The sequence below is a fragment of the Lissotriton helveticus genome, chromosome 3_1, assembly GCF_964261635.1.
Source record: "Lissotriton helveticus chromosome 3_1, aLisHel1.1, whole genome shotgun sequence".
NCBI lineage: Eukaryota > Metazoa > Chordata > Amphibia > Caudata > Salamandridae > Lissotriton > Lissotriton helveticus.
Window position 1 is genome coordinate 174,171,914 of NC_136061.1, and position 25,044 is coordinate 174,196,957.

The 25,044-nt window shown below is 47.0% G+C and overlaps 1 protein-coding gene across 8 annotated transcripts in view; it reads right to left on the minus strand.

Moving 5' to 3' along the window:
• MTMR4 (myotubularin related protein 4) overlaps positions 1–25,044 on the minus strand; it is an 856,656-nt gene that overhangs the window by 496,361 nt on the left and 335,251 nt on the right. For all 8 annotated transcript variants that reach the window (XM_078679492.1, XM_078679491.1, XM_078679497.1 and 5 more), the window contains one exon: positions 4,692–4,788. In XM_078679492.1, coding sequence (XP_078535618.1) covers positions 4,692–4,788 — 97 coding nt within the window. The remainder of the gene's footprint in view (positions 1–4,691; positions 4,789–25,044) is intronic.

Genomic DNA, 25,044 nt, shown 5'->3' on the forward strand with positions numbered 1-25,044 from the left:
ATGCCCGCCGGCGACGGGATGGCTGCCCCATGCGATGGAGACGGTTCTGATACCCCAAGTCCCGAGATGACTTACGCTGTGGATGGTGTTTACCCGGGACGGCGTGCAATCCGTGCTTTGCGACCGCGACGGAGGTGCTCTCCCCATATCATGCCCCCCGTTTCCCGGGGTCCGCTCCAGAAAGGGCTGAACACTGAGACTTTCTCCCCTGGCCCGGCTACGCTTTACATCTTGGGAACTGTGTACTTTGTGCCCATCCTGGTATCACTGGACCTGCTTGTACCTGGTGCGATTAATTGCTTGTATCAGACTGGCTCTCTTGGCTTATCGTTTCCGTCCCCCTGGGTTGCCATGATTCACAGTGGTGGAAAAGAAAAAAGTGGACAGGGATGAACGCTTCTTCTCAAGAGACTGGCAGTTTCTTCGGTGCTGACCTAGGCATGTGGGTGGTGTGTTGTTACTTTTGATCGCGCTCTGTGCCGCCATTGTGCTTTTAAATTGTTCTGATCGTAATGCTCAACGCCACCGGACTTTCTATTATGTGCTGTTATTGGATTACGGGAGGGTGAAGCCGGGGGACGGGTAGTGGGCTCCTCCCCGCCTCTCTTTCTTTAATGGGAGTTATAGATTAGGACTTTTCTTACTCTCTATATTTCGGGACTCCTTTTGGGTGGGCGACAGGCACACTGCTAGGGGGGGATGGGCCGTAGCCAGCTGCAGGGGTACAGGGTGGCGGGTAGATGGGGGGGGGGGGTTTGTTTATTTCTTTTTTGTTTCTATGGGCCTTCTATTCTTTTTCTTTTTCTTTCTTTTCTGGGTTTAGACGTTTTTTTTTTTTTTATTATTTGTGGACAGCAGCGATTCTGGCGCTTTATTATGTTATATACTTGTCTATCCTGATCCTACTGGGCCGGAACCAATTCGTTGTTCTGTGTTATCCTGATCCTGTCTATCCTTCAGAAGCAAACTTTGAAAATTAGACCTCTATGCATCTGTATTTGATCCTTCGCGCGTTGTCGTGTTGATATGTACTGCGTTTGTGAGCCCCCGGGCTCGTTGTTGGGCTGTATGTACGACTTTCTATAAATAAAGGTCTTCCAAAAAAAAAAAAAAAAAGAATAGAGTCCGTATATAGGGTACACATTATCCCAGGCTTGCCTCTTCGTTGTTCACTAATAGCATTGCCATCTGGGCAGGAGCAGTAATAATTCCCAGTTCATGTTTAAAACTCACTTTTCATACGTATATTACGAAAGCATGATGTGGTAATGCACTTTTATTTACAGATAGCATATTTTATATTGAAATGGTCAGAAAACTTTCCCACTAAAACATAGTTTTACCAATAGCGCATAAACCATGTTTGGAAATTGGATTTCAGCAAAAATATTTCACATTTGCACATCGCCAAGTAAAGTGTTCTAATTTGTTTTGATCCGATAAAACTTTTTTTCACCACAGGATTACACAAATGGGTCTTTGTAACTAGTTCTAACTTTACTGTGCCATTGTTTGTAGGATAGGGCATGCTTCGACTACCATTTATTCAATGTACCTGATCAACGAATAAGATTGCATCTGAGTTTACAAACTCTGATTAGTCATAATTGCCTGTCACGTGGCAAATGATATTCGCTAGTCTGATTGCAATTGTCCTCAGTCATAGATATTATACTGCCTAGCACTGAAAATGAAGGGGGCATGGCGAGAGGCCAACATTACGGACTCTCTAACAGAGCTCCACATTGAAACTCCGTCTATCCTGCAATTCCCATGCATGCTACTGACCGAAATGATTGAACACTTCACTTAGCTATTTCAGTGTTGTGTTAGAAAAAAGCCTGATATCTTACATCCTTTCATTTAACATACTTTCCACAGTTCAATTGGCACACAGTTCACCTTACTAAATCCTCTTACTCAAGTCACTGAATGAAAAATAAATGTAGAATGATTGACGACTTTTGACCTCTGTCTCTGAAAGCCTGCAGTTGTGACAAGATAACAAGATTTAAAGGCATTGTTATTGTTCTTTCACTTTGTGAGCAATAAAGAAAAGAAAGATGACGGGTCCAATCGAGGAGGTGGAGAATAGACTGCTGGGATTGAAGGCAACCTTGGGCTTAGATCCTGAACCTCTCACCCTTAGATAGGTAAGTCTCCTAAGCAGATCTTCTAGTCTAAATGTTAAAATTCGAATTGCAGAAAGAGAAAACCCGTTCGGAAAAAATACCGTTACGGTAGAGAGAGTACGCATCGAGGGGGAACCTAAGGACCGATTCCGAAGCAGAGCACAGCAATACCAGTCCAAACCTGATGGCAGAAAAAAACTAACGATGGAGTCGATGCCCAAGCGCACTATCACCAAAAGGAGGAGTCACCTACCTCGTGACTAAAAAGACGTTTTCAAACAAAAACAACTTGCAAACATCCAGATCCAACACTAGATGGCAGGAGTATGCAAAGCATGTGATCTACAGCTCACATGCCTCGGACATTTGGTTTTGGTCACTGCAACCAGAGGTGGACCAAGCTATTTTATCATGACTCAATGAAGATTGTACAAGTTAACGGGATGTTGTCGGACATAATTTCCTATCAGTAGAGGCACCAGGCAGGGATGCCCTTGGTCCTCTCTTCTTTTCGCTCTCACTATAGTCCCTAGCCTGTGCTGTACGTAGTCACCTTAGAATTGGAGGCTTTAAAACGGAGGGAAAATCCAGGATTGAAGAAAAGATCTCGCTCTATGTGGAGGATATCCTGCTTTAGCCAACTGACCCTCCATTGTCCCTCTCCTCCACCTTCCAGCTTTTTGAGGAATATGTGAACTTTTCCGGCTACAGCATCAATTGGGATAAGTCAGTCCTTTTCCTCCCTTGTCGTGGGCTGGAGATACCCCCACTCCAGCGCCACTTGACTCTCGCTACCCTTGGATTCAAATACCTGGGCATATTTATGACTTCAGAAAGGGAATCTTGCTATGCGCATAACAGCATTCTTGTCAAGAGGACATGGAAAGATGGAGAAGGTTGCCCCTTACCCTGATGGGAAGGGCAGCCGTGTTTAAAATGATCTCTCTGACCAAACTTCTTTATGTCCTGTAGAACACCTATTGTAAGATTCCACCCAAGACTTTCCAGCTGATTAACAATAACATGCAAACCCTACTGTGGGATAGTAAACACCCTGGAGTGCCCTAAAAACTTGACACCCGTACGAATATAATGGCGGACTTGCGCTGCCAGACATGCAGGCCTACTACTGGACCACACACCTTATTAACATCAATGACTGGTAATTCGCCCCCTTGGATAATTCAACTTTTTAGCTAGAATGTGCTCAGTGGGGAGACCGATCTGGTCTTCACTATTTATAAGGGGGTGGGGGACTGGCCAGCCAGCCAAACAGGTTATGGTAATGAAATGGGACAAGGCCAGGAAAACTATAGGATAGCACAGGAAACTCATTAAAGAAACACCCCTGTGGGAGGGGAGGTGGTTCCCCAAGATGAGAAAATTACAAGGATTTGAAGCATGGGACCCGATTGGAATATCCACAGTGGGAGACCTCCATGAAGGGGGTGGATCATCATGCCATTTTCCTCACTCCTGCGAGACCTAATTCCTAAAATATGCACAAATACGACAAGCATGGAGGGATGAGGAGCTCCCAGGAGAGGACATTTCAAAATGTGTCCCATTAGGAGGACAGCTTCTGACAGAGGAGATAGGAAAGGGAGCGATTTTTCTAACGTATAAAACTCTCAATAACAATATGCCTAATAATTTACGTAACCTACGGGGAAAGTGGGAGTGTTTGAAGATATCGACTGGGAAGCCGCGGTGGCAATAAAGGCCGACTCAGATTAGTCAATTCAAAATATGACATAAAGTATACTATAATAGACGCCAGTTGCACGCAATGGGGAGAAGGCTGACTACTTATTGTCTAAGATGCAGAAGAGAAGAGGGTGCCTTCTTCCATACGATTTGGGCTTGTCCCTTAATTCAGGATTCTTGGGAGGTTAATATAGGGAAACTAAGCAGAGTACTCTTGAACGAACATCGATTGGACCCTAATTTCCTTATCCTGGTAATCCCTAATGATATAAAATCACCACGAGCTCAGCTGTTGCTTTGTGGCCTTGACTTTATAGTTGCCACAACGGATACTGCCCAACATGGGGAGTTAGAGAATGCCCGACAATACAAGAATGTTAACAGGATATGGATATGATGGCTGAAAAAAAACTACAAATGTATGACGGGGATGACCTAAAATATTTCGCAATTTGTGGGGCAAATGGCTGCACTACTTCTCCCTGGAACTTTTGGAGTATAGTAGGAGAAAAAGAATGGATATGCCCTGGATTGAAGGGATATATTGTCACATGCCACACTGTTGCACAAACTGGGATGTGCAGATATGTAAAGAACTGGATTCAGACTGTTTAGTGTCTTGAAAGGGGGTGGGGAGGATAAATAGTACATGGTTTACACTCTTCCATATATTCAATGGAATTGGGTTTCCAACTTTGTTGTATTACGTATGCAATATCTCCTTCTGCATTGTTTTCAAAACGAAATAAAAATAGATTTGAAAAAAACGCTAAAAATAAATGTCCTCTATTAGTTAGGAACAGTACTTCCAAATAAAACAATTACCTGTAATCGGACTCAATAAATACTCACTTGTACTGGTTGTTTATTTCAGACACTCTCCAGGCATTCTGCAAGTCGAAACCCATTCGTGTCACTTCCATGTGAAAGCGGAATTTAACGTGATCTCCTAAAATAATTACACCTGTATTATTAAAATGACCAGAACATTATTTTGACTTGCAATCAATTATAAAAGGAGACTGACTAGCATTCTTTCTGCCAACAGATCTAACACGAGAAAATAATTTACTTACTTGTAATCCCAACTCTCCACAAAGGGTACCCAAACTGAATTCAAGCGCTCTGAATAGGTCCACCCATGTCTGTGATGATTGAACAATTGGATTTAAACATGAAATACCTTTTTTCCAATCCATCAGTCTACCACGCTTTAATTACTCTCTTACAAATAGGAATTATATTAAAAAAGCACCATTTAAAAACAAGAAGGAAAACAAAAAGGGGTGAAGACTGGATGTGTAGAAGCAGGTAACTAAGCAAAAGGAGGCTTGCGCTTTAAATCAGCCAGAAACCCCCCCTAAAAACTACAGTGACAGTAAGCTTATTTTTATCACATTTATGAGGCAGAATCTTGTGCACATACCTCCAAAGAATAGTTCCAGGATTTCAAAAGAACTCAATTACGGCCTCCAAGTTGGAAGGGACTACTGTTACAAGTGAGCAACATGTTCCTACCCATCATGGGTTTTTCTTGGATAATCAGTTCAGTCAATAAAAAGCTTGCTACCAGCAAAAGAGGTGGACAAATCATGGAACTCAAAACAGAAAGCGGGTAGAGAACACACATGGACAACTGATGAATAGAATATTGAATCCCCCTACCATCCTCCACTGCCCCAAAGTCCAGACAAAAAATGTCTTCCGAGAAGCAAGTCTCGATAATGGTAATGTTTAAGAATATCAGCAGTAGTTGCTTTCCAGTAGGTTAAATGAACACAATGTTTAAAGGTGGCAGGGTTGGGGGAGGCAGGGGTGGGGGAGGCAGGGGTGGGGGCCGGGGAGGAGGTTGCAATATGCTTTCTTACACCAAATAGAAAAAACATCTTGCTATACCTTGCAACTGTTCACTGTGCGGCTTAAGGCAAAGAAGGGCAGCAGTCCGACATGGCGAGTATGTCCAGATGTGAGGGTTCACTCGGCCTCAGAAGAGCGAAGAAGGTGCTGCTTTTGTGGCATCCTCTACCTATTTGCACTCCAAGCACAGAAAAGGAGAATCTCGGCAGAAAGCCATGGTCACAGCCATAGAGCAGGAGCCATGCCTTTGCAGGGGTGGGAGGAATAAAACCAAAGAGGAGATTAATACAGCTGTCTTTAACTCTAGTTGGAGGATTCATCAGAAATATGGTCATAGCCACGTTGGGAGGAGCAGATCGCTAAGTGCTCTTTCAATTAAAATTGGTGACAGGGTGCAAGACACCTTTAGGATGGCAAATTACCTTGGAGTCCTGACTGGCTTAAAAATTCCTTTCTCATCATTGTAATACCGTGGCTTCTCCTGCTGGACTTATTCTTTGCAGGCTCCCTCTGCCTAAGAAGAGGGCAAGTTAATTCCACGATGTGCGACACGATGTGAGACTGGCTGGGGCAACGACTCACAGACAGAGGAGAATTAAAAAGCAACAATTTAGAACCGTCATATTCCTTAGACCATTCCCCCTACACAATCTCACAGAATATTCAGTCTTAGTCTTAGTCTTAGTGAAGGACACATCCATCTCTGTCCTATGAATCCATTAAGATCCCCTTTCCAGATAACCCTACCCACTCCCAAACAATGAGAGCAGTAGTAAATTACAGATCTTTTAGCATGTAAGTCTGCCCAGAAGCTAATTATCCCTTATATGCTATTACATCAACTCCCCAGTTGAGGAAGACAGTATCCTACAGGAGGTAGTCTCCACTGTAATGGAAATTCATAAAGATGGAAGGGTATGTTGGCTTTTTTGAGGATGGTGGTGAGTGGCTCCAGGTAAATGTTCAACAGTGCAGTAGAGAGAACTGATCCTTGAGGAACGCCTCTGTTTATGGGGTGTAGGCCAGACGTGAAGTTTCTGATTTTTATTCTTTGGGAGCAGTTTTGCAGGAAGGAGGTGAACCATTGTAGGACCACCCCTTCTGCTCCTACCCTTTCTCGGAGTATGTTGATGAGTAGTTTATGGTCAACCGTGTCGAAGGCCACCGAAAGACCCAGGAGTATAAGTAGGCAGATGTGGTCCTTGTCAAGTGATTTGTGGAAGTCATCCATGACATTCAGGATGGCTGTCTCTGTGCTGCATCCTTTTCTAAAGCCCGATTGGTGAGGGTCGAGGAGGTCGTTGGTGTCCATGTGATGGGCGAGTTGACGGAGAACACATTTTTCTAGTATTTTGGCTAAGAATGGGAGATTGGAAACAGGACTGCAGTTGTTGAGATCGTTTGGGTCAACCCCTGCTTTTTTTCAGTAAGGGTGTTACTTGCCCGATTTTGAGGCAGTCAGACATGATTCCATTTTTCATGGAGCGGTTTATAATCTTTGACCAGAGTGGGGCTAGGGAGAGTGAGTTTTTTAGCCAGTTGGGCAGGGAGAGGGGTCTTCAATGTGTGGAGAGGGTTTGGATCCAGAGGTTAGTTCAATAATTTCAGCTTCAGTGATGGGTTCGAAGGTTTTCCAATTGTTTGTGGATTGACTGAGTGGGTTCCTGTCTTCTCTATCAAGGGGCGGACAATCATTGGGGGGGTATTATTTTTAGAGTTTTCTATAGCGCGAACCAGACCAAAGGTAGGTAGAGCGCTTTACATAGCGAGGAAGGTATTGGATAGCACATATAGTGAAGGAGGCGATCCTCTAGAGAGCTCGACCTTTAATATTTTTTCATCGAAGAAATTGGCAAATTTGTCGCATAGGTCTTTGAAGGCCGGAATTGTAGATGGAGGTGGTTTGGATGTTTGCTGCCTAATGATATTGAAGAGTTCTTTGGGGCTATTTTTAGCATTATTTAGAACACCGTAGAAAAAGGTTGATTTTTCATTTTTAATGTGCTTTTTATAATTGCTCCGTTCCTTTTTGAGTTGATCAAGGTGGGTTGTCGAAGGGTTGTTATGCCAACGTCTTTCGGCGCCTCTTAGTTTTCTTCTTTCCGAGTTTAGTTCAGTGTTGAACCACGATCTAGATGGAAAGTTCTTGATTTTTTTTGTTTCAAGGGAGCTATTTGGTCCTGTGAGGTGAGTTCTGTTGTGGACCTGTCGCATGCGAAGGAGGGGAGTGTGCTTAACCTTTCTTCTAGTTCATTGAGGGAGATCTGGCTCAGGTTTCTCGTCCAGTGAAAGTGTTCATTAGTGGGAGGTTGTTGTTGGGTCTTTTGATTATTATGGAAAAGTATGATATGGTGGTCTGACCAGTCAACAGGGAGGGTACAGTCAATGGTGATGGAGTCTTTGTGAGCTATGATGGCATCTAAGATTGTTGTGTGTTTGTTCAGTGCAGTGTTGGGTCAGATTGTTATCGTGAAGGAGCCCATTTAAAGTTGGTATCAGCGGGTTGTTTACCTCATTACAGTGAAGGTTTAGGTCTCCTAGTATTAGGTTATTTGCTACTGTGAGTTAGCAGTGTGTTATTAGGTCGACAAGATGTTCTACAAATGCGGGGGTGTTACCTGGTGGATGGTCGAGGAGGTGGCAGTGAAGTGTTTTGTTTTCTGCTGTCTTGATGGTGGCGGTTAGGTATTCCAATGAGTTGAATTTGAAGGAGTCTGTTTCTGTTATAGAGATGTTGTTTTTATGTATGATTGTAGTCCCCCCCTCCTAGCTGGTTCTTTCTGTCTTTGTTAATGATTGAGAACCCTGGGGGGACGAGCATATCGTAGAAAGGCGGCGAGGATTGGTTCAACCAGGTTTCTGTGATGAATGTAATGTCAATGTTGTGGATTAGGATTATTTGTGCCAGTTCTGTTGCGTGTTTGTTTGCAGATCTGCAGTTAGTGAGCATGCATTTAGTCGTCCTCTTGTTGTTGAGTTTCTCATCAGGGGGAGCCATGGGGGAGCCATGGGAATATTGGTGAAATGAGCTGGGGGTCTCAACATTCGTGTGGCGGTATGGTCTCTACCGAATCCAGTGATTACTTGGCACACTGAGCTGGGGGCGATAGTAGAAGTTGCTTTATAGGATTCTGCAAGAACCCTTGCCTCTTTCATGGACATTACTGTGCTAGTTCTTTTGGGTATGTGCGGCTGGTTCCTGAGGGGGGTAGATTCCCAACTGAGGTGTTGGGCCTTGCGATGGTGTGTGTGTTTTTTGTGTGTGTGGGAGGGGGGGGGGGGGGGGTGTGTACGTGTGCACGTGTACGTGTACGTGTATACGTGTACACGTGTACGTGTGTGTGTGTGTGTGTGTGTGTGTGTGAGAGAGAGAGTGGTGGGTATTGGGGAGTGTGAGTGATGCGGTTAGATAGGATTTTACTGATGTCCTGTTTTATTATTTCTAGCTGGTGTTCTAGCCGCGTCAATCTATGGAATGTATTCATGGCGGAAGGTGTGCGAGAGTTAGTTCTGGTTGTGTCTAGATCATGGTCAACTATGGATGGGGGGGCGCTTGATTGTGTTCCGGGATGGGGGGGGGATCTTATCTGTGTGGGTGTGGCTTCTTGTGCTACTGATATTTATGAGGTTCTTGGGGGAGGGTATGGGGGTGAGTTGTGGCACATTGTTTCGGGAATTGTGTGTTCTGGCTTCAATGAGTTTAGTGCAGGTAGGGAGTTTGGAGCGGTTGTCTGCTGGCCGGTTTCCTTGGTCATTAGCTGGGAGTAATGTCGAGTGTGGAGGGGAGAGAGAGGGGGAGGCTGGAAGAGGACTGAAGTGTATCATCTTGGACGGGCCTTGTGTTTGACGTGGCTAATAGGGATGAGTTGTGTGGGTTGGGGGAGGGAGTTGGAGGGGATGGTGGGTGTGGGATCGGTTGGTGGGTTGGGTTTGGATCGAAAGATTATTTTGATTGATTGCCAGGGATGGTTGGCTCGAGGGTAGGGTTATTGTCAAATAGGAGTGTAAGTGAGTGAAGGCGATGAGCAGAGTGGGGAAGAGGGAGTCAAAAGCGTCCAGGTTGTCATTGCTGGCTCGTGTTGCCATTTCGAGTCAGGTGGTTGGTATGAGGAATGTTAGTTTGCAGCTGAGCAGAGTGCTGGTAGTTTTGGAGATGTGGAGGTGGGATCTGAGAATGGAGCTCCATCCCGCCAGATTTTAGGTGCGGAAAATGAGGTAAATTTTTTGCATGCCTTTAGAGGCGCAGTGGTAAATGTCTGCAAATAGTGTTTCTTGGTACGGTCTTATCAGCCTGTGTTTAAAATTTCTTTTAGCTTTCGGTAATATGTTGGGATGGTAGGTGATGGAAAAGGAGTTCGGGCCATGGGGTTTTAGGCCATATGCGGAGTGGATTCGGAGGGGGGTTGGACTGTTTTTGTCCTTTTTGTTCTGTTATGTGGGTGCATTGTTGTGCTGTTAAGGACTGGGAGTCTGTTTTATGGATGCATAGTTGTGCTGTTGGCACGGGGAGTCGAGGGAAGGGTGAGTGCCTTTTGTGATAGATGCTAATTTGCAGGGGATATTTGTGGAGGCCTGCCTCAAGATCATCCAGTTGAGTTCGACTTAAAGATGTGCTGCATTTGGTTGCAGACTCTTTTTAGACAGCGTTTTGTCTGTTGCTAGCGCCCGTTTCGACGGGAGTGTCCAGGTATGCAATGGTGTCTGAGTTGGACTGCCCCCCACAGAGGAAAAGGATTTAGTAATCAGAGTGCCTGGAATCAGGGATCCGTCCTTTTGTGGTCAGGCAACCAGGGAGTCAATGTTGAAGCGAAAGTTAATTCTGGGGCGTTAATTCTTTTTGTTAGCTTCACTGTCTATTGGTAGATCTGGCTTGGTTTTACCGCTCGGTCAGAAATGGACTTTGGTATGCTTGACCCTGTGTGGCCGCCATTTTGAGGTCAGGCTTCCAGGATGTTAGAATTGTATGGCTTGGTGGTAGGGTCACATATACATTTGGCAGGATTTATAAAAGTAGAATAGAGTATATTTATTTATTTATTTATTATTTTTGTGTGACTGGTGATCGCTGCTCTTGCTGGACACATCAGGGCTGAGGGTGGTGATTATTGCCGGTGTTTCTGGTCGCCTGTGGCCACCATTTTGGAGTCAGGCCTCCAGGATGATTCAATTGCGGGGTAATATTTGTGTTAAGCCAATATTTGGCTGGATAGATAGATCGATTCTGTGCCTGGTGACCGCTGCTCGCACCGTGTCACATCAGGACTGAGGGTATTGATATTTCTGGAGTGTCTGGACCCGCTGCACCATTTTAGGGTCAGGCACCCTGTAGCGTTTACCAGAGCCTCATCACTACCTCCCAGCCCCCGGGTCCCACGTCGTGCAGTTCTTGTGGAACCCGCATTGTGGAGCCACGTCTCTCACCTCCCCAGCACTCACCGTTGTTAGTGAAGTGTCCTTGTTGGTGGAGGTCCTCATCAGTGGTCTGGAATTTCGGCAGTGGAGGGGCCTCTCGCGGGTCTGAGAGCTTCTTTGTAGCTTCTTCGTCGATCATGGAGGCGGCATGAGTGGCGCAGCCTCTCTTGTGTCAGACGCTTCTTGGAGGCGGCAGCACCTGGAAGGGGGCACTCATCATTCTTTCCTGATGGCCGCCATTCTCCCAGCTCGCTCCCTGGTCATTGGTTGTTCTTCGTGGCTCCCGTAGTAGGCTGTGTACCACTTACCGCTGGCCTCCTTAATGGTGTGCCTCTACGCATACTTCTGAACTGCATTGCTCCCATGGATCTTGCGGTTTCGTTGTCCTTTTTTAGTTGATTTAGTTTTTCATCAACCACCATTCCAAACAATTGTTCGCCATTGAATGGAGAATTAATGAAGTTGCTCTGCACTTCTGGCTTGAACCCCGAGATTATGAGCCTTGCGTTTCTCCTTTCCGTTATGCCAAACATCAATTGCCTGCTAGATGTTTCAGCAACATCAAGGGCTGATTTTAAACATGTGCTTGCAATGTTTTTGCCTTCTTCCACAAGGTGGCTTGCTCTTTTCTGGAATTGTTCAGGTAGGTTTTGTACCAGTTCCCCTACCTCTTTCCCAGTGCTGGTACGCATGCCTGTTGAGCAATGCATTTGACTTTGTAATGCGCCACTGGTTTGCTGCTCTTCCTTCCACCTTTCATCCTACGAGGTCCATCCTCTTACTTTCCTTTTCAGGAGGTGGTCCCACTGTAGTAAGCACATTTGCCCTCTTCCTTGTTGTTGAGGCAATGATAGAGTCAGCTGGCACTGATCCCCTGATGTAAAAGGGGTCTTTAGAGGAGTGTTTATATTTTTTTTCTCTGCTCTTGGTGTTATAGCCTTGCAAACAACAGGCTCTGTGAATGCCTATTTACTCTGGTCTAAGACACTAGGTAGCATTGGTAGGAATTGGTACTTAGATTGTGTAGGCATCAGGCGATTCGGCGTTGAGATCTTGCCATTGGAACTAGACTCTCTGAGTTTGATGATTCCATGTATGCTTGTTCGTCCTGTTCGACATCTTCCCTGAAGAAGTAAGAGCCTTCCTCTTCTTCTTCGATTATTTCTGGGGTTCTTGGAGGTATTGTTCCTTCAGCAACCCCTTGGGTTTCGATTTCCCTTGTTTTCAGCGGTATCTTGAATTGATACAAGCTTTTGTCAAAGTCTTTTTTGCGCTGAAGGATATTCAGCATTTCAGCTTCGAGCCTTCTTCTCTTTCTCAATCTCGGCCTCGTATGTTCCTGTGCCGAGACTGTCCATTTTTCGACTGACAACGCCGAATCGGGGATATGTGACGTTACATTGCGGTCTCCACACACGATACGTTTACAATGCAGGCATTACAATGCAAGTCAAGACAACGACTTGAGCTGGAGAGCGCTGAACTTAGGAATAGTAGGATTTACTATTCCAACTCCAGTCTACGTAACAGTAGGAAAGGTGTTGGAATAGTAAACACTATTCCAGTACAAGTCGTTGTAATGACCTGCGTTGTAATGCCTGCGTTATATACGTATTGCGATGTGAAGACCGCAATGTAACGGATGTCTTCTCCCGAAGCGGTCGTCTATGTTTGCTTCAGTCTCTTTTTTTCAACGCAGAGGTGTCCTTTTCCAGACTGTCCTTCGACATCTTGGTTTTTTCGAGGACCTTTGCCATTCCGGAGACCTTATCTAAGGATCCTACAGTCTGTTTTTGTTTGGTTGCAGCTACGGTCGCCGAATGCTTCGACGCTGAGGATCCTTTTTGTGGTTTTGAGTCTAATTTTCGAAACTCATCTGTTTTTTTTTTAGGTCGATGACTCTCTTACCCCCTTCAAAGTCCTCCTCTCTACTTCCACAACCAAAACTTCTGTTTCCTCGTCGCCTTCGGGTCCTTCGGCGACGTGGTCTTCCTCCTTACTGGAGAGGCCAAGGTCTTGCAGCGATGGCGGTGGTCCTTGGCCCTGAATGTTGTAATTGGCTCGTAGCTGTCTTTCTCTTACCTTCAACAGGTTTGGGGTGAAGACCGGGCAGCCGTTACAGTCGTTGCGTCGATGATCCAGCGGCCTTTTTGTCTATTACCGCACCCAGGGAGCCCCCTACATGCGCATCATCTGGTTGTGGACAAAGTTCTAGATTTCTTCTTTTCGTCGAACTGCGTTTATTGTAAATTTACAGATGAAAATGGAAGACTCCACTCTACCAGTTTTTCCAACAATTTTTCTTTGTTTTTCCACAATTCTTCTCTCCAATCTCAGGAGCTTCTCCGTATCGATCCAGACCCAACGGCGGACAAAAAGAATCTGAAAATGGCTACCAAAGGTGGGGCTTCCGGAGGAAGTCCGTCTAAGTCACAGAAGGGCACCAAATTGTATTACGTCGTCAACGCCCACCAAAAGGAAAAAAAGAAAATACTACAATTCCAGACCCATCCACTAGATGGCGATATAATGCACAGCATAGTGAATCAAGAAAAGCTTCACGCTGAAAAACGTACTTCACGTGGGCCTCAAAATTGACTTTGATTAGATACAGCCAGTATAGCGGATTTAGGGTTTTTTAGACCAGTAGTGCATGGTATGGCCCCCAATGCCCCTATGATCACGAGGTCCGACACTATCACCCTTTTTTTTTAATCAATCTGCTTTAGTGTCCATTGCAGTTTATTTCATCTTAATATAGTATACTATTCAAACTCTGCACTCTATGTGGGCTCCAGTAGTGGAGCACACCCCAGCAGTAAACAGATCTACAACCCTTGAAGCCAGATAAAATGAGCTCCAAAGAAAGCTATCCACTTTCTTATAATTTGCTGATAAAATAATGTATTTTAGGCATATTGCACTTTATCCGGGCATCAGCATCGGAACTCGTGATAGAGGTAAACACAGTACACTTCGTCGGGGAGAACATATTGTCTCCAATGTATGCCTTTCATATCATCATGCTTCTAAAAATATTGCACTTTAAATACATAGCACATTAATTAGCGGCTAGCCCTGGAATCGACAGCAGAGGCAAATGTAGCATCTTAGTTATTGGAAATACCTTATATAAATGGCACCCAATTGTGGAGGACACCCTACAGGTAAGAAATGCGTTACTTACTTGTAACTGCAGTTATCCAGTATTAGTGTCTTTCATAGATTCACATGCCTGAATCATTCCCCGTCGTCGAGACGGGAGCCTCCGGTATATAAAAAAAGTAATGTCCTAGAGACATACATAGAAAAGAATAGGCCTAAGGATCTCACCTTCGTGTCCTATCCACGTCCTTATGTAAAAAGGACCAAAACAGAGTAGGCCCAAGGGTCCCACCCTAGTGGCCTATCTGTGTCCTTTTGTAAAAAGGACCAAAGTAAAGAAACCAACCAATCAGCTACCACCTCCTTCTAGAACCTTCCTGTCAGGAGCCCAAGTCTCTCAGATTTTCGTACGCACCAAGCTAGGTAGGCGTAAAGTTGGTAGAGAGATAGGTGAGTCCTTCCAGGGGAGGCGGGAGGGTGCATGTGAATCTTTGAAAGACACTTATACTGGATAACTGCAGTTACAGGTAAGTAACGCATTTCTTATCCAGTATTTGGGTGTCTTTCATAGATTCACATGCCTGAATCAGAGTAGCAAGCAATGTATAATGCACATTTGTGATGGAACATCATATATGAGTATGTAGGTAATACATATCACACGGTTGCAAATCAACAAATTGCAAAGACATGTAAGTAATAGGAAAGAAATGTGCATACCAGCAAAGGATGGAGGGATGTAGGAAGGCTCACCTCACTGGAATAGATGGCGAAGCACTGCTCGGCCCACTGCTGCATCCTTCATCAGCTCAGTATCCAGGCAATAGTGCCTGGTGAAGGTGTGCAGGGACTTCCAGGTCGCCGCTCTGCAGATGTCCAACACCGGCACTCCAGCGAACAGCGCCGCAGACGTGGACATGGCTCTTGTCGAATGAGCTTTGACTCGTGAGTCCAAAGGCCGTCCGGCCTAGTCATGGCAAAAGGTGATCGCCGAAGAAATCCACCTTGAAATACTTTGTTTTGTCAAAGGCATGCCTTTCCGTGGTCTACTAAAGGCAATAAAGAGTTGAGATGATTTTCGGAAGTGTTGTGTCTTGTCGATGTAGAATTTAAGACATCTCTTCAGATCTAAGGAATGCAGAGTTTTCTCGGCTGCAGTGGTAGGATTTGGGAAGAATGACCTGAGTACCACTGGTTCGTTTAGGTGGAAGTCCGAGGGGACTTTCGGAATAAACCGAGGATTAGTACAGAGAATGACTCTGTCCTTCCTGAATTGCATAAAAGGATCTTGGATTGAGGGAGCCTGCAGCTCACTGACCCTTCTGGCAGAGGTCAAAGCTAGGAGGAGGGCCGTTTTCCATGAGATGAATTTGATCTCCGCTTTATGGATGGGTTCAAAGGGGTGCTTCATTAATTGGTGAAGGACCACATTGAGGTGCCACGACGGAGGGATCGGTCTTGGTCGTGGGAAGGACCTGAAAAGACCTTTAAGGAATTGTTTTATAAGTCTGTTTGCCCACAAGGATGGACCCGTAGAAGTCCTTGTGAATCGGGAGATCGCCGCTAGATGCACTTTGATGGATGCGTGTGCGAGGCCCGATTGCGCTAGATGCAGTAAGTATGGTAGCAGCTGCTGTGGAGTGATGCGGAAGGGGTGGAAGCCTTTAGCCACACACCAAGAGCAGAACCGCTTCCATTTTAGTGAGTAGGTTTTATTAGTGCTGTCCGCTCTAGCCTTTGCAAGGACGACTCTGCACTCCTGCAGAATGTTTAGGTGGCTGAATTTGCGGTATTCAGGAGTCAAGCTGACAATTTTAGAGAGCTCAGATTCGGGTGAAGTACCTGTCCTTGGGACATTGTGAGCAGAGCTGGATGTTGATGCAGGCGAAGAGGTGGCCGGGCAGAGAGGCAATGAAGGTCCGTGAACGAGTGCTGCCTCGGCCAGAATGGAGCGATTAGAATCAGAGTGCAGGGCTCCCTCTTCATCTTCCTGAGAACCCTGGGTATCAGTGGAAATGGCGGAAAGGCGTACGCAAATACGTTGCGCCATGCGATGGAAAATGCATTTCCGAGGGTTCCTGGGTGGGGATGCCTGCTTGCGAAGCTTGGGCATTTGGCGTTCTCTCTGGTGGCGAAAAGGTCTATTCGCGGGGTTCCCCATTCCGCGAAGATGTGTTCCAGCACTTCCGTGTCCAGCTCCCATTCGTGGGATGGAGACCCCTCTCTGCTCAGGGCGTCCGCCAAGACATTGTCCTTGCCCGGGACGTACTCCGCTTTCAGCGTTATCCCATGTTCCAGAAGCCAGTTCCAGACCTTTTGCGATTCTCGAGAAAGTGAGAGCGATCGCGTCCCCCCCCTGTTTGTTCAGGTAGTGCATCGTCGTGGTGTTGTCTGTCCTGACGAGCACTGGAGAATTTCGAATGCGTGGTAGGAAAGCTTGAACAGCTAGGAAGACCGCTCTTAACTCCAATAGATTGATGTGGAGCTTGGTTTCCTGTTTCGTCCACTTGCCGTTGATCTGGAGTTCTTGGAGGACCGCTCCCCAACCTTCTAGGGATGCATCCGTTGATATGACGTGTGGTTCTGCAGGAAGCAGGAACGGCAGTCCCCGTGACAGGTGTTTGAGCGATCTCCACCACTGTAAGTGGTTGACCATGGTTCGAGTGACTCGTATGCGGTCCTCGAATGATCCCGCAGCTTGTGTCCATTGTTTCGTCAGCTCCTCCGGGAGTGGGCGCATTGAGGCGGCAGTGGGGAATGATTCAGAAAAGGGGGTGGTGATGAACAGAGTGTCTGAATTAAGCAGACCACTCTTACCCAGTCCAAAGATCAGGGCTTGATCCATCACCGTTATTTAGCTCACTGCCCCATCCCAGCTCAGAACCTGGCTATATGCAAATTAGTCTGTCCCTGGCCCAGTGCATCATGGGAACAGGGCAGACCAAACTACCAAGCCAATTCTTCACCAGAAAGGAGACAAGCTTCCGGGGACCGGTTTCTGCCATTTCAGGCGTCGTCGGCCCGGCTTGCTTGAATCCTGATGGAGCAGTGAGCAAGGGACTCATGTCTGAGTATACCCTTCCACGCTTATGGTGGACAAAATGATTCAGAAAAGGGGGTGGTGATGAACAGAGTGTCTGAATTAAGCAGACCACTCTTACCCAGTCCAAAGATCAGGGCTTGATCCATCACCGTTATTTAGCTCACTGCCCCATCCCAGCTCAGAACCTGGCTATATGCAAATTAGTCTGTCCCTGGCCCAGTGCATCATGGGAACAGGGCAGACCAAACTACCAAGCCAATTCTTCACCAGAAAGGAGACAAGCTTCCGGGGACCGGTTTCTGCCATTTCAGGCGTCGTCGGCCCGGCTTGCTTGAATCCTGATGGAGCAGTGAGCAAGGGACTCATGCCTGAGTATACCCTTCCACGCTTATGGTGGACAAAATGATTCAGAAAAGGGGGTGGTGATGAACAGAGTGTCTGAATTAAGCAGACCACTCTTACCCAGTCCAAAGATCAGGGCTTGATCCATCACCGTTATTTAGCTCACTGCCCCATCCCAGCTCAGAACCTGGCTATATGCAAATTAGTCTGTCCCTGGCCCAGTGCATCATGGGAACAGGGCAGACCAAACTACCAAGCCAATTCTTCACCAGAAAGGAGACAAGCTTCCGGGGACCGGTTTCTGCCATTTCAGGCGTCGTCGGCCCGGCTTGCTTGAATCCTGATGGAGCAGTGAGCAAGGGACTCATGTCTGAGTATACCCTTCCACGCTTATGGTGGACAAAATGATTCAGAAAAGCGGGTGGTGATGAACAGAGTGTCTGAATTAAGCAGACCACTCTTACCCAGTCCAAAGATCAGGGCTTGATCCATCACCGTTATTTAGCTCACTGCCCCATCCCAGCTCAGAACCTGGCTATATGCAAATTAGTCTGTCCCTGGCCCAGTGCATCATGGGAACAGGGCAGACCAAACTACCAAGCCAATTCTTCACCAGAAAGGAGACAAGCTTCCGGGGACCGGTTTCTGCCATTTCAGGCGTCGTCGGCCCGGCTTGCTTGAATCCTGAGGGAGCAGTGAGCAAGGGACTCATGTCTGAGTATACCCTTCCACGCTTATGGTGGACAAAATGATTCAGAAAAGGGGGTGGTGATGAACAGAGTGTCTGAATTAAGCAGACCACTCTTACCCAGTCCAAAGATCAGGGCTTGATCCATCACCGTTATTTAGCTCACTGCCCCATCCCAGCTCAGAACCTGGCTATATGCAAATTAGTCTGTCCCTGGCCCAGTGCATCATGGGAACAGGGCAGACCAAACTACCAAGCCAATTCTTCACCAGAAAGGAGACAAGCTTCCGGGGACCGGTTTCTGCCATTTCAGGCGTCGTCGGCCCGGCTTGCTTGAATCCTGATGGAGCAGTGAGCAAGGGACTCATGTCTGAGTATACCCTTCCACGCTTATGGTGGACAAAATGATTCAGAAAAGGGGGTGGTGATGAACAGAGTGTCTGAATTAAGCAGACCACTCTTACCCAGTCCAAAGATCAGGGCTTGATCCATCACCGTTATTTAGCTCACTGCCCCATCCAAGCTCAGAACCTGGCTATATGCAAATTAGTCTGTCCCTGGCCCAGTGCATCATGGGAAGCCGAGTTCTGAGCTGGGATGGAGCAGTGAGCTAAAAAACGGTGATGGATCAAGCCCTGATCTTTGGACTGGGTAAGAGTGGTCTGCTTAATTCAGGCACTCTGTTCATCACCACCCCCTTTTCTGAATCATTTTGTCCACCATAAGCGTGGAAGGGTATAGTCAGATGTGAGTCCCTTGCTCATTGCACCATCAGGATTCAAGCAAGCCGGGCCGACGACGCCTGAAATGGCAGAAACCGGTCCCCGGAAGCTTGTTTCCTTCCCAGTACAAGAATTGGCTTGGTAGTTTGGTTTGCCCTGTTCCCATCATGCACTGGGACAGGAACAGACTAATTTGCATATAGCCGAGTTCTGAGCTGGGATGGTGCAGTGAGCTAAAAAACGGAGATGGATCAAGCCCTGATCTTTGGACTGGGTAAGAGTGGTCTGCTTAATTCAGGCACTCTGTTCATCACCACCCCCTTTTCTGAATCATTTTGTCCACCATAAGCGTGGAAGGGTATACTCAGATGTGAGTCCCTTGCTCATTGCACCATCAGGATTCAAGCAAGCCGGGCCGACGACGCCTGAAATGGCAGAAACCGGTCCCCGGAAGCTTGTTTCCTTCCCAGTACAAGAATTGGCTTGGTAGTTTGGTTTGCCCTGTTCCCATCATGCACTGGGACAGGAACAGACTAATTTGCATATAGCCGAGTTCTGAGCTGGGATGGTGCAGTGAGCTAAAAAACGGTGATGGATCAAGCCCTGATCTTTGGACTGGGTAAGAGTGGTCTGCTTAATTCAGGCACTCTGTTCATCACCACCCCCTTTTCTGAATCATTTTGTCCACCATAAGCGTGGAAGGGTATACTCAGATGTGAGTCCCTTGCTCATTGCACCATCAGGATTCAAGCAAGCCGGGCCGACGACGCCTGAAATGACAGAAACCGGTCCCCGGAAGCTTGTTTCCTTCCCAGTACAAGAATTGGCTTGGTAGTTTGGTTTGCCCTGTTCCCATCATGCACTGGGACAGGAACAGACTAATTTGCATATAGTAGAGTTCTGAGCTGGGATGGTGCAGTGAGCTAAAAAACGTGATGGATCAAGCCCTGATCTTTGGACTGGGTAAGAGTGGTCTGCTTAATTCAGGCACTCTGTTCATCACCACCCCCTTTTCTGAATCATTTTGTCCACCATAAGCGTGGAAGGGTATACTCAAGTGTGAGTCCCTTGCTCATTGCACCATCAGGATTCAAGCAAGCCGGGCCGACGACGCCTGAAATGGCAGAAACCGGTCCCCGGAAGCTTGTTTCCTTCCCAGTACAAGAATTGGCTTGGTAGTTTGGTTTGCCCTGTTCCCATCATGCACTGGGACAGGAACAGACTAATTTGCATATAGCCGAGTTCTGAGCTGGGATGGTGCAGTGAGCTAAAAAACGGTGATGGATCAAGCCCTGATCTTTGGACTGGGTAAGAGTGGTCTGCTTAATTCAGGCACTCTGTTCATCACCACCCCCTTTTCTGAATCATTTTGTCCACCATAAGCGTGGAAGGGTATACTCAGATGTGAGTCCCTTGCTCATTGCACCATCAGGATTCAAGCAAGCCGGGCCGACGACGCCTGAAATGGCAGAAACCGGTCCCCGGAAGCTTGTTTCCTTCCCAGTACAAGAATTGGCTTGGTAGTTTGGTTTGCCCTGCTCCCATCATGCACTGGGACAGGAACAGACTAATTTGCATATAGTCGAGTTCTGAGCTGGGATGGTGCAGTGAGCTAAAAAACGGTGATGGATCAAGCCCTGATCTTTGGACTGGGTAAGAGTGGTCTGCTTAATTCAGGCACTTTGTTCATCACCACCCCCTTTTCTGAATCAGGCAGTGGGGAATGAGCATGATACAGGAGGACATCATGCCGAGGAGGGACTTGAAGGTGCGGACCGGCAGAGTCTTCCGTGATGCCACTGACGTGGCCAGGGAGATGAGTTTGACTTTTCTCTCCTGAGAGGGGAAAGCTCTGACGCGTTCCGTGTCCAGAGTCGCTCCAAGAAATGTAATGATCTTGTTGGGTTCCAGTGCCGATTTCTCGTGGTTGAGGGTCAACCCTAGGCGGTGGAAAAGATTCAGACAGGCGCTGGAGGATGTGGCTGCGGCGGTCTCGGATTGTGACTTTACCAGCCAGTCGTCCAGGTATGGGAAGACCTGGTGTCCTTGTTGAAGATGGAAGGCTGCCACAGGGGAGAGGCATTTGGTAAATATCCGTGGAGCCGATTTGAGGCCAAACGGAAGGACACGAAATTGGTAATTTTGTCCAGCTACCGCAAACCTGAGGTACTTTCTGTGCCCTTTGAGGATAGGAATATGGTAGTAAGCGTCCTGCAGGTCTAAGGACGTCATGTAGTCCCCCTCCTCCAGGAGTCCCAGGATTTCCTGGAGTGTTACCATACGGAACAATTGTTTCTTTAGGAACACGTTGAGTGCCCTGAGGTCGAGGATTGGTCTCCACTTTTTCCCTTTCTTGTGGATCAGGAAGAAGTGGGAGTAGAAACCTTTTCCTTTGTGGGTTGGTGGAACTCTCTCTATCGCTCCCTTCTGTAGCATGGAAGAGATTTCCTGAAGAAGCAATCGTAGGTGCCTGTGGGACCGATTGCGAGGTGGTGTTGTCGGGGGAATTGTGACAAATTCTAGAGAATGTCCAAATTGAATAAGCTGGAGCACCCACCGATCTGTTATCATTTTCCAGTTGTTTAGGAAGTATGTGAGTTTCCCTCCAATTTTCAAAAAATGCAACGGTGGATGGACTGGCCATTGACACGAGTCATTGACGGTTGCCAGCAGGCCTTATCTGGTTCTTCCCCCTGTAGTTCGACTTGCCGTAAGAAGTCTGACGCCCTTGTTGGTTTTGTCGCGGTTGGTATTGCGGTTTAGTTTGGTTGTACGAATAGGAAGACCTATTCTGGTAGGTGCCCTTATATGAGGATTGTCCTCTACCTCTGTTGCCACGAAAGGACTGGTTCCGGAATTGTAGTGTTCCAAGGGCCTTGGCCGTCTCTGTGTCCTTTTTAATGGTTGTTAGGGCCTCATCGATCTTTTCACCAAAAAGATGCTGGCCGTCGAAGGCCATATCGAGAATTTTCGTTTGCACTTCCTGGCGGAAAGAGGTGGCTTTGAGCCAGCCTTGTCGTCTGAGTACAGCAGCTCCTGCCAGTTGCCTGAAGCCGGTCATGGCTACATACATTGCGCAGTCTATGAGCTCGGAGGCAGATGTTTGGCCTTCCAAGAGAAGCGAATGAGCCTCCTCCTTTAAATCCTCTGGCAGATTAGACAGGTAGGGTGCAAAATCCGCCCAGAGTTGTCGATTGTAGCGGCCCAGTAGTGCTATGGAATTCGCGACTTTCACCGTCATGGCCGACGTGGTGGAGAACCGCTTGCCAATAGTATCCAGTTTTCTGCCTTCTTTGTCAGGTGGCGTTGACAGAGGCGATGCTGGGTTGTGTGAGTTTTTCTGTGCCGCTTGGGTTACCACAGAGTCTGCCTTGGAGTGACCTGTGAGGCATGCTGGCGCCGATGAGGTTGCTTTATATTTTTTATCGAGCCTGGGTACTACAACTGGGATTGAAGCTGGCGTTTGCATCAGTTGTTTACCTTGTTTCCAGATAAAGTCAATGATGGGGATTGACCTGGTTGTCTTTTTAGTAGGCTCCTTGAAGTCGTAAAGGAAGCACTCAGTTTCCTGAGTTTCCATAGACATATGGAAACGTTTGGCAGCTCGCTCTACAAGATTATGGAACCCACCGATGTCTGTGGGTGGTGATTCCGAAGACTGTGGTTCTGGGGAGGCCGGAGAATGTGCGACATAGTCCTGGTCTGCATCTGGGTCTGACTCATCGTCACGGACCTCGCCCTCTTCCTGATCTCTCTCCTCGTCCTCAGACGAGTGGATTTCTTGTATTGGCTCCTGGTCTCTACTAAGCACCAGTGGTGGCGGCTTGTGTCGAGACAAAGGAGTGGGTATCTGTGCAGCTGGAGGAGTAGGCGTAGTGGGTTTCTCTGGAAACCGCTGCTTGTAGTCCTTGATTAAGAATTGGAGGTCAGATACAATGGTTGCTGGTAGGCACACAATTGGTGTAACCTGTGTGTGCACCTGAGCGTGGACTGATTGCTCTGTATGCTCCTCCTCTTCCGGTTCCTCGTCTGTGCTTTGGCACTTGTGCACCAAGTCTGATGGGCTAGTGGCTTGTGTGTATAACTCTTCCTCCGACTCTTCACCTTGTAGAAGACAGGCGGGAGGTAGTTGTTGGACCTTACCGGGCGACGTCAGGACTGGCGTAATTGGCCTTTTCGTGATTTTAAGGGTGATATAGGATGTCTGAGGTGGCAAGGTATCCATTGCGTGCGACAGCAGCTCAGACTCCTTCCATGTTCCTGTGTTCGTCGACGCCTGAGTCGACGGTTCCGTCGTTGGAATTACCTTCGTCGACGGTAATTTACCCGTCGTCGACTGTGTCTCCGTCGACGGTGTCCTCGTCGACGCACCCTTCGTCGACGGCAATTTGTCCGCCGTTGACGGGTTCCCCGCCGTCGGTTTCCCTATCGTCGACGGGATGCCCGTACCGTCGACGAAGACTATCTCGTCGACGGTACGGTCTTCGTCGACCTCGTCGACGACGGTAAGATCTTCGTTGTCGATGAAGTGACTGGAATGGTCGACGGCATTGGCATACTCGCCGACGATGAAGGCGTCGTCCTCGTTGTCGAGGAGGTGGCCGACGATGCGGTCGTCGTCGACACTGTCGTCGTCAACGTTGAAGCAGTTTTTAGCGCTGAAGAGATAGTCGACGCTGTCGTCGTCAAGGTCAGCGGCTGCTTCCTGGTGACCGGAAGATCCTTGCTAGACACAGAGGCTTTGCCCTCTGAGGACTTCTTAAGAGTCTTCTTAGGAGGGGTGTCTGAGGGGCTAGGGGAAGTAACCCTTGGCCTCTTCAAGGAAAATTGTGAAGTACCAGAAACACTCTCACCGTCTTCTGACACCAAGTCGTCTCTGTTCTTCAGCCTGTTGAGCCAGAGAAGTAGGCGCCCTTCCCGGTCCTTGAGGGTCTTGTTTGAGAAGGTCCTACATATTTTGCAGTCCTTGGGTTGATGGTGAGGGTAGAGGCAATATAAACAGGTTTCATGTTTGTCCTCGACATGGAGCCTTTTCTTTCCACAAGAGGAACAGGCTCTAAAGAGACCCTTTTTCTGGCTATCAGCCATAATATAAGAAGTTGAGAAAATTCGTTTTTTGAAGTAAGAAGTAAGATTCCTGAGGAGAACTCAGGTGGAGACTCCCTAGCACAACGTGTGGTAGAAAATCTGAGAGACTTGGGCTCCTGACAGGAAGGTTCTAGAAGGAGGTGGTAGCTGATTGGTTGGTTTCTTTACTTTGGTCCTTTTTACAAAAGGACACAGATAGGCCACTAGGGTGGGACCCTTGGGCCTACTCTGTTTTGGTCCTTTTTACATAAGGACGTGGATAGGACACTAAGGTGAGATCCTTAGGCCTATTCTTTTCTATGTATGTCTCTAGGACATTACTTTTTTATATACCGGAGGCTCCCGTCTCGACGACGGGGAATGATTCAGACATGTGAATCTATGAAAGACACCCAAATACTGGATAAACAGATCTACACCGCTTGAGCCCAGGTAAAATGAGCTTCAAGGTAGGCCATCCACTTTCTTATAATTTGCGGCTAAAATAATGCTCTTTAGACACAAGGCACTTTATCAGAGCCTCAGTATCGGAACTCATGATAGAGGTAAACGGAGTTTGCTTGGTCCGGGAAGCCAGATAATATGGTCTCCCAAGATACACCTTTCAAATCATCATGCTGCTAAAAATATTGCACATTAAATATATGCTCTTTAATTAGCCGCTAGCCATGGAATCATTAGCAGAGGCAAATTTAGCTGCTTAGTTATTGGAAATATCGAATATAAATGGCACTTTATATTGGCTTTACAATGGTACTCACACCTGAGCAAATGTGTGTGTTCCCAAGGCATTGGACACAGAGAGGCTTCTCTTTTTATTTGTTGTTTATAATCATTAACTGAAGGGTGGTATTTTAGCATTTGTCTGTATGCCCATAAATCTACATTGCACATCGTGAACAATCTGGATTCCCATTGTAATGATTTAATCTAATTGTTTTGGACTGT